This window comes from Hirundo rustica, chromosome 4, assembly GCF_015227805.2.
Source record: "Hirundo rustica isolate bHirRus1 chromosome 4, bHirRus1.pri.v3, whole genome shotgun sequence".
In the NCBI taxonomy this organism is placed as follows: Eukaryota; Metazoa; Chordata; class Aves; order Passeriformes; family Hirundinidae; genus Hirundo; species Hirundo rustica.
In genome coordinates, this window is record NC_053453.1 from 64345038 (window position 1) to 64355011 (window position 9974).

General features: G+C 51.8%; 1 protein-coding gene across 1 annotated transcript; it reads left to right on the forward strand.

Moving 5' to 3' along the window:
* Positions 1–908: 908 nt before the first annotated feature.
* ADCK2 (aarF domain containing kinase 2) lies at positions 909–9616 on the forward strand. Its single transcript, XM_040061835.1, is given in 9 exon segments — positions 909–1089; positions 1092–1852; positions 2521–2667; positions 4219–4347; positions 4982–5077; positions 6897–7133; positions 7931–8059; positions 8173–8226; positions 8817–9616. Coding segments are annotated over 9 exon segments (1878 nt in total). The 3' UTR covers positions 8961–9616.
* The last annotated feature ends 358 nt before the right edge of the window (positions 9617–9974 follow it).

Consider the following 9974-nt stretch of genomic DNA (forward strand, 5'->3'; position numbering starts at 1 on the left):
GCCGGGCTGGCGGCTGCGGACCCGCGGCTGGGGGCTCCCCGCCCGCCCCCCGCCGCCACCACCGGCCCCGGCCCCGGCCCCGGCCGCCCTCCGGCCGGAGCGCCGCCCCGTCCCGCCCCGTCCCGTCCCGCCCCGCCGCCCGCCCCTCGCTCCGGGCGTGGAGCGTCCTGTGCTGCTCGCCCGGGGGAAGGGGGATGCCCGAGAGAAGCGACGGGGGCTGCCGGCGTTCTGACTTGCCGTCAACCCAAAGTCCTGATTTGCTGTCACTGGCACGGCTTCCCGAGGCTGATCGGGACACAGTCGCATCGCGGGAGAGCACCTGGCCAGGAATGCCTCAAAGCTGGAACGCGATTTCCATCCCCTGATTTGAGGCTGGGTATCAGGAAAAGGTTCTTCCCCCGGGGGGTGCTCAGACACCGGAACAGGCTCCCCAGGGAAGTGGGCACAGCGCCTGACAAAGCTCAAGAAGTGTTTGGACAACGCTCTCCGGCACTCGGTGTGACTCTGGGGTGTGCTGTGCAGGGCCGGGAGCCGGACTCCATGATCGCGACGGGTCCCTTCCAGCAGAGTGTGTCTATTCAGTGTTTCTATGGGTCAGAACACGTGGAGGTGCGAAGGCCCCCGGCCCTAGCGCGGCCCGTTCCCGCCTGTCCCTGTCCAGTACAGGCCGGTCCCGAGGGGACGCTCCGGTGCGGAGGGGACGGCTCGGGCACGCGCCTTCCCGGGCGCCGCCCGCGTGCCCGCGCGCGAGCTCCCGCCAGGCTCTCGCTGCTGGCCCTTTAAGGGGCGGGGCGCCGCCGCGCTCCGGGACGCCGATTGGCTGGGCGCGCCCCCTCTCCCGCCCCCTGCCCCCGGCGGGGCCGGCGCGGGCGCGGCGGGCGCGCGGACCGGCGGCGGGAGCGCGCGCGATGGTGGCCGGCGGCGCCGCGCGGCTGCTCCCGCTCCCGCCGCTGGCGCGCGCCGCCGCGGCCAGGATCCGGCCCCGGCTCCGGCCGGCGCTGCCCGCGCGGGCGGGCGCGGGGCGATGCGGGCCGCGCGCCGGCCGCTGGGCCGCCCTGGCCTTGGCCGCGCCCGCGGCCGCGCCCGCCGGACCGGCTGGAAGGAGAGGCCGGGGCAGCGCGGCCCGGCGTGGGCGGCGGCGGAGCGCGGCCCCGAGCGGCCGCCCCGGGGGCTCCTGCGGCGCTTGGCGCTGGCGCTGCGGCTGGGCGTCCGCGCCTGCGGGCTCCTGCTGCGCTTCGGGCCGCTGCTGCTGCTCTACCCGCTGAGCCGCCTGTGGCCCGGCATGGGCGCGCGGTGGCTGCGGCTCCTGCGGCGGGCGGCCGAGGCCGCCGGCCCCACGTGTGTCAAGCTGGGCCAGTGGGCCAGCACCCGCAGGGACCTCTTCTCCGAGGCCTTCTGTGATGAGTTTTCCAAGCTGCACGTCGAGGTGAGCCCGCACCCGTGGGGCCACACCGACGAGCTCTTGAGGAAGGCCTTCGGTGAGGACTGGACGGGCATCCTCAAGTTCCCGAGCCGGGAGCCGGTGGGCTCGGGCTGCGTCGCCCAGGTGTATAAAGCCTACGCTGACCTCGCTGCTATTGCCGGCTCCCGGGCCGAGGAGCTGGAGCGGCGCTCGGAGTTCGGGTCCGCCTTTGAAGCGTGGGAAGTGTCAGGCTTTAGAGGCCTCCTCGGGTGGCTGAGGAGGAGGAAGAGCGAGGAGGTGCGGGATGAGAGGAGCAGGGAGGAACTGAGTTCTGCAGACTGCTCCCAGGGGAGTCCCGTGAGTAGGATGTCCCCTACGGAGCAGAGGGCCAAGCCACTCCTGAACGCAAATCTGTCATCAGCAAGACACCTCGTGCCTGTAGCCATTAAAGTAAGTCATGTGCCTGAATGGTAGATGTATGAAAATGGAGCGTGCCGGATGAGGTCCGTCAGGTTTTAACTCCAGTGGAGAGCAGAAGCTGGCTAGGGCCAGGTAGAACGAGAAGGGGTGCGGTCTCTCTTGGTGTCCTTTCTCAGTGCTTTTGTTCCAGCCAGCCACAGTCCACACTTGCAGAGGCCCCAGCTCTTCCCAGACCGAGAGCTCAAGATCTGATGTGGCATGCGGGTGCTAGGAACGCTTCCAAGGGCCAAATTTACATTAAAAGAATTAAGGTTGGTTGCGCCTTCCGGACAGCAAACCTCCTTCTCTGCTCACATGAAGAAATCTGGAACATATAAAAGTGCGTTCCAGCAAAGTTTATTTAAAGAAACCTTATATTTCAGCAGCTTCAAATACTGATCAGGGGCAGGGCAAGACTGGAAGTGGTGGAAAATGTCTTTGAGTGAGACTGTAGTCTCCAGCAGAGATACGCTGAATTTGACAATGATACAATGTTTCTCTATCACCGAATCAATGGTAAAATGTGAATTCTTCTGAGGACTAGCCAAAGAAGCTGGTTGCCTCCCATTCTAATAAGCTGGATATGGAAATGTATCGCTTGAGCTCGTGGAAATGGAGTGTCTGGGGGGCTGATGCTGCCATTGCTCATTCGTGTGCAGGTACTGCACCCTGGGCTGGTCCACCAAGTCCAGATGGATCTGTTTCTCATGAAGATGGGCAGCCGCATCATTGGACTTCTCCCTGGCTTCAAGTGGCTCAGTTTGACAGAGATTGTGGAGGAGTTTGAGAAGCTTATGATGCAGCAGGTATGTGCCAGGCTGTGGTCCCCAGCTGCTGAAACAAAACTGCCCTTTGTCTTGCTGCTGGCTGGCTCTAACTCTGTTCACACCACTGCATTTTAAAGGGATAGATGAAGGCTGGCTTGTTCTTTACTTCTGTTCTTTAGTCTAATGAGATCACATAACATTACTGTAGGAAAACTTATATGCTCCTATACAAATCAGCAAAGCAGTGAAAAATCAGTTTTTATTAGATCTAAAATTATTTTTTTAGACTTTGAAAATAATGTTTAGACTTTGAATGTGTTTTCTAGTGGACAGCCTGAACAGCTAGCTAGCCATAGTCACAGTCCTTTTTGCAGCATTCTGAAAGGTGGAGTCTGGTGAGACACCTCTCCTTAGGAAAGAATCTCTCCAAGCAAGTACGCAGGCATGTGGGGTTTTTTCCTATAATTCTACATATATGTTTGCAGTCTGTACTCACTAGTCATGTTTGTTAGCACTGAGACAGACAGATAGATAGGCATAAATAATGTTTTTCACAGAAGTTAATAACCGATTCTACTGTGTATTGTCATCAGACTCACAGTGTCAGTAAAATTTTGCAAACATCTGACAACATCCTGATTTACTAATGTCTTCTAAAGATACAATTCTGAGGCATTGCTACTATCAAATTTACAAAGATCTCACTGCAGGCTTAATTAGGCTTACCTTTCTATAAAATGAGCCATCATCTGCTAATTTCATTTTTGTGTGTAGATTGCAGAGTCTGAAGTCTGTCACAAGCTTTTGAAAACATTATTTTTTTCTACAACTGCAAAACCTCTACACAGTAAATCCATGCTGGGAGCTGTTGACTGTGGTCAGATGTAGCTTGAGGTCATTGGTACCAGTTTGGCACAGCTGGGGTGGATGTGCAGAATCCTGAGGGTTAGGAGAACATCTGATAGGCTCATTGTAGCCTTTTCCCTTTGAATGAAGAGGAAGCATTCCTGGGATATTCCCCACTGCCAGACAAAGGAGGTGAGGCAAGGTTATCCTGTCTCCTCCAGCAGTAGCAGACAGTAGGAGAGAGGCCCTTGTGTCAAGATGCTTTATCACTGAAGGACCAGGGCCTGGGCTTGGCATAGTGGATTGTTTTGTATGTGTTACAATTAATTTCTTCCTGCTATGGCTGCATCTCTGTCTAGTGAGTCTGGGGCTGCAGTTCCTCTGTCCTGTCTGCCTGCCTTGCTATTTGGACAGCAAGCTTCGGTTCAGGATAGGATTCGGTTTAGGATCTTGTCATATTTTTGAATATAATGTGGTCCTGGCCTATTTTGAGACCCCAGGCCTCTAGTAAGGCACCCATATTTCGAAGGTGTTGGGCTGTGGACCATCCATTACCCAGTCTGCTCCTCTTCCATCAGGGAGGCTATGAGTGTGTAAAAAGCACCACCCTTACTTTGTTTCTGTTCTGGCTTTCTGACTAGTTTTGTTGGTATTGAGTATTGCAACTCACATGGGATCCTGAGCATCTAATCCTAGCTGAATCTAATTTCCAACCTGCTTTTTTCTATTTCTCTCTCCCTTGAGATTGACTTACGCTACGAAGCCAGAAATCTGGAGCGCTTCCGACAAAATTTCCTAGATGTCGATTTTGTGAAGTTTCCAACTCCCCTTTGGCCCCTGGTAACGGCAGATGTTCTAGTGGAAACATTTGAGGTAAGAATTGCAGGGTCTGAGTGCGATGGTAGCAGTGAAAAGGCCCCAAGGAGAACGTGACAAGCAGGTGTTCCTTTTTGAGAAGGAGGGGTCGGAGACTGAGGGATCCTTTTTTCTTGTTTGCTTAAGAAGACTGAAGTCCTTCCTTAGCGTCTCTTCCACTGTTTTTGGTTGCAAGAAGTGCATCCCTGAAGGCAGGTAGCAGACAACTTCATGTAGAAGTGAACACTTGGCCTGAAACCAAGCAGACCAGCAGCGTGTCCAGCCACCCTGTGCTTGCCTGTGCTTTGCAAACCAGCACCACACTTCACCTCTCCTCTGTGGTGGGTCAAAGCAAGGAGCTCAGCAGTCTGACACTCTCTGATCCTTGCCTCACTTCCCTTGTGGATGTTTGAGTCACAGACCAAAGACAGGCTTAGTTTTCCTGCATGTGACCCTGGCAAGGGTGTTTCTGTCCATCTGTCTTTCTGAGGAACAAACCCTTGGTTCTCTCACCTTCTCCATTGCACTAGGTACAGGCTCTTTCTTTCTAAAGTATTATCACCACCTTCCCCCCACTCATGGCACCCAGGTAAAGGTGTGTTTGAAGGTGGGATGCAGGGGGTGTTTGACTCCAGCTCTGTCTCTGTTTCAGGAGAGTGAGCCCATTTCACGCTACCTGCACACGGAGATTGGCACGGAGCTGCGGCAGAGACTGGCCAAGATGGGCATGGACATGCTGCTGAAGATGGTAGGCACTTGGCTGGGGCTGCAAGTGAAGGTTGTTTTCCTGCAGAAGCTGGATAATAAGACAGTGTGGCTAAAGAGAGAACCATTTGCTTCCTACCTGTACCTGGGTAGAGCCTGGGCTGGACACAATCCTGCGTGGGCTCTGCCACGGGGCTCTGCCACTGCACAGGGGCCATCACACAGTACTGCACACAGTAGGGATGGCCTGTGCTCCTCAGTCAGCCTTTGCTTAGGACACCCGCTGATCCATTCAATGAATAGTCACATATTGCCCAAGTACCTCAAAGTGCACCATTATTAGCAAATGTCATGTGCTCTGCAGAGATTGTGGATGTGACTCAGAGGGAAAACAATGAGCTGGTTTCTACATTTATCAACTCCTCTAAAAGTGCCTTTTTGTTAGGAAGAACTAAATCTGGAGTAAAGACAACAAACCTGGCCAGATTCAGGTTCTGGCTATCTAGTTCTTTTGTAGCTGAAATAATCCCAAATTATCTGGAAAGGAGTGTTAAGGGGGTGGTACAAGTGTCTTGTGAGGAGCCACGAGAACCAACAAGGAAGAGTTGCAAAAGCTCCTGACAGTACTGAGTGTGTGGGCAGTGTGTGTCAGATGAAATGCTGCTGCTAACTGCAGCATTGTGCTAGGGCAACAGTGAAACTCCAGTTCTGGCTCCAGGTAGTGTGACAGGCTCTGAAATAGCTTCTACCACTCAGAAAAGCAATGCTGGAACCAGAAAGTTTTATGCTAATACTGGTTTCAAATTTTAGGAGTAGAAAAAAATTAAAGAGTGAAGGAGCAACATTATGTCTGTAAGTAAAATTAATACCTCTTTCTTGAGTACTGTGCAGTTCTAGTCCCTTGCTGTCCAGGACCCTCCATTTCAAGAGCTGTAGTAGAACTAAAAGAGCGGTAGAGGAAGGCAGATGGGATGATTACTCGTGTGGAATGGCTTCCATACCAAAATGGTGAAATAATTTGGACTCTTAACTCTGGAAAGCAGAAAGATGAGTAGCTTATGACAGAGATTATGCAGTCATGAGTGCATGAGAATGAATATAGATTTAATGTGTAGGGTTTCTCAATCAGGAGGACAAAATTAGCAGAAGTAATTTTTTCAGGCAACACCAAAACCATATTTTTTCACACAGCTCTATTTACATGGCGGTTGAAAAAAATCATAGGAGAAATCCATGAAATACAAAGATAATCTCCTTGGGGCAGGAAGTCCTGCCGTCCCAGGTGGCCAGGAGGGTTGGGAGGGAAAGTAATGGTTTTTTTCCTCTCGCCTCTTGCCTCTTTTTGTTCTTTCCTTTCTGGTGCTAACTGCTAGTAGAGTCAGAGGAGAGCTACACAGATTTATTTCCTCTTCTCTTGTTTTCCTTACTTTTCAGTACCCCTGCAGTGTGGGTTGGTGTCCCGCACTAGACAAACTTAACCATTCACTATAACCTTTGCCACTGAATGGCAAACGGCCTATTCTTACTGCATTACTCTTCGCTGAGGCCCACCTTAGGGCCGATTTAGGGCCCCAGTTGAGGGCTAATTGCCAAAGGGCCCTGCCATTCCCTGCCGGGACTCCTGGCTGTCCTACCTGACCTCTAGCACACGCTGGGTAGTGTCACACAGCTGTGCTGACTTGCTGAGTACCTGAGCTGGTCTCCAGCAGAAGCCACCTGGCTGTGGTGCAGTGAAAGGTGACGCTCCAGCACTGGTGATGACAGAGAACAGACCGCAAACAACCCTCCGCCCTCTGCCCGGCGGCTTTGGCGCGACCGGGTTCGCTTGGAACGAGCTGCTCTCACGCTTACCCGTCCTCCAGATCTTCGTTGACAACTTTGTGCACGCCGACCTGCACCCCGGGAACATCCTGGTCCAGGGCACGGCCCGCCCGGAGCAGGCGGCCGTGGCGGACGTGTGCGACACGCTGGTGCTGGAAGTGCGGCCGCCGCTGCGGCAGCTGCGCCTGGTGCTGCTGGACGCGGGGATCGTGGCGGAGCTGCGCAGCGCGGACATGCGCAACTTCCGCGCCGTGTTCACCGCCGTGGTCCAGGGACAGGTGAGGCCCCTCTCAGGCACGGGGCTGGCAAGGGTTTTCTATTTCCCCTCCAAATGCTAGGAGGGGCAAGGAGCCTTGCTAGCGTCGTGTCCCCAAACACAGGGATAAGTTGTTCAGCTGCAGCAAGGAGGGTGCCGGAGTGCCGCAATTTCAGGGCCCCAGGAAGCAGAAGGTGCTAAATGGGAAGTATTCCTGCCCCTTCCTGGTTGGGAGTGCTTCTGCTGCAAGTTAGGACTGCCTGGGAGCCACTGTTGCAGCATCTGTCAGTTTTGCTAGAGAAGAGGAGGCAATGGGTTAACATCTTGATCTGCCACATGTGTTCCCCTCTGCAGCCTTGCTGCTGGAAAGCCCACATGCCTTCCTCCATTTTCCTGTTGTGTCAGAATCTATAGAGGAGAGGAAGGAAAACGGGTATTTGTGGAGGGGTCTGACCTCTGCTAGGCTCCTCCATGTGAGGGGAAGTACATTATCCTCCTCCCCCCCAAAACTCACTGTTAGATGGACTAGAGCACCCAGTGCTGGTGTCTCCTGTTCATTCTGAGAACAAGCATTGTGCCCCTACTTGCCTGTTGCTGTCTCTCAGCTGCAGGGTGAAGAGCTCACTAACACACCTCCAAAGGGACACATTTTATCTTGGGTCTGCTGAAGCATGCCAAAGAATCCATGCTAAACCCTGTATCCAGGCCATCCTGTGCTGCCAGGAGCACTTCTCAGCTACTAAAAGCAAGAGCTGCAAGCATCTGATTGCAAGTCACCAGTGACCAGGTTCTGATTGTGCTGTTCCACTTGTTCCCCAGGGGGAGAGGGTGGCAGAGCTGATCCTCCACCATGCCCGTGCCAACCAGTGCCAGGACATCGAGCGCTTCAAGGCTGAGATGGCAGAACTTGTGACCAAGGTCCGGGGGAACACCATTGCCTTGGGCAAGGCAAGTGCACGATGTCACAGTCTCACTTACCTGAGATTCAGTGCAACTTGGCACTGAAAGCTGAAACAAAAAGGGGTTTTGCTCAGCTGTTAAATTCTCCTTGTGTATTCCAGCTTCAGGTGGGAAATCTCCTCTCGAGTGTCTTCAAACTATTGATGACCCATAAGGTGAGGTCCTGTCCCTGTCCCTTTAATAGCTGGAAGTTCATGTGGGGAGGGAGAACTACTGGCAACATGAGGGGCTAACAAAGAGGAGGACTGATTTCTGAAATCAACTGCTTGGAGAGGAACTGCAGGAATGCATCCAAGTGTTGCAGGCATGCTGTTTCTCAGGTCTTATACACATTCTGCCAAGCCAGTTTTTGTGGGTTGTTTTTTTTTTTTTTTTGTCTCAATACCTTATTTCATGGCTTATAATTGTTTACTAAAAGGACAATTTTCATAACACATAGTTTTTCCTACCTTTTTTATAGGCCCTTAGACTAGAGATACCTCTTCATAACTGATTATTTGGGGGACAAGTTTCCACAGTTGCAAACAACTTTGGAACTCAAAAGACCTACGTTGGCTTGAACTAGGGTTGCCAGCCACAGGGCTGCACAGTCCAGCTGGTGGAGCTGCATTACGGTTTCAGGTGTGCAAATGCACTCCCCAGCCTCTTCCATTCCCTCTCAGCTTAGGCAGAGCTGGTGCCTTGGTTGAAGGGGTACAGGAGAAAATAACGTCCACTGAGTCCATTCAGTCTGTTGTGGTTTTAGGTGAAGCTCGAGAGCAATTTTGCTTCCATCATCTTTGCCATCATGGTTCTGGAAGGACTGGGACGTTCACTGGACCCTGAACTGGACATCCTGGAGGCAGCTAAGCCACTGCTCATCAAAACTGCAGCTTCTGCCCTCAAATAGACCCTGTGGCTGCTGGCCTCTCCCTGTGGGGGTTCCCTGTGCTGCCTGTGAGCTGCCACAGAGCCAAGCTGAAGGTGGGAAGTCACGTGTACCCCAGTGGTGAGGTGTGCAGTGGTTGCTCTCCACTAATGCTGCCTCAGTCATTTCAGCCAAGCACCAGGCATGGGATGATCAGAAGGTCTATTCCAGAAAGCAGGAAGAATTTGCACAATTGGACATCTCCCACTCATTGCACGGTTCTAAGAGCTAATGTGCTCTGGGTAGTTTTTAAAAACATCTTCAAAAAGAAGTTCATTGATCAAGTCTGTTTTAAAATATATCAGGTTAAATATTTAATTTACTGACTTACCTGTCACTGTGGTATGAGAAATGATGTTCTAGCATCACCTAAGCAAGACATTCAGGCTGAAAAAAGCCAGTAAAACTGTTTGTCTTTTGTACTTTTAACTTCTACTTTTATTGTAGAAGTGTCCTAACATCCTGCGTGTAGTGGTCTGTTCTTAGTCATTTTGGATGACAAAACCAGACTATTTAGATTTTTTTCTAACTCCTGTACTCTAGTACGTTATGATAGGAGTTTGGATTATAAACAGTATAATAAAATATTTACCTATGCAGAAAAAGCTAATTCCATAATAAAAAACAACTTCTGGGAATATTTGTCCTGGTCTTAATTTTTCTGTTTCTGAAACTTAAGAGGTGTTTTTTTTTTTTTTTTTTTTACCTGCTCTGTGTGATTTTCTCTACTACTCTCCCTGGTGCTCCCCTGGTTTCACACTACTCAAAACCTTAACTGATATGCAGATAGTTAGGTTTTTTTATTTTTTCCCAACAGGTTTCAAACCAGAGTCCAAGCATTTTCCTGATGGATCAAAACCATAGTGCGAATGTTTAAAATCAAATAAAGCCAGCAGAAGAGCTGGATTACATGTGGCATTTACAGTCAGTTATTTTAACAGCAGTATTAAAATGATTTTATGGCTGCATTTTAATAGTGAGAAATACAGTCCATGA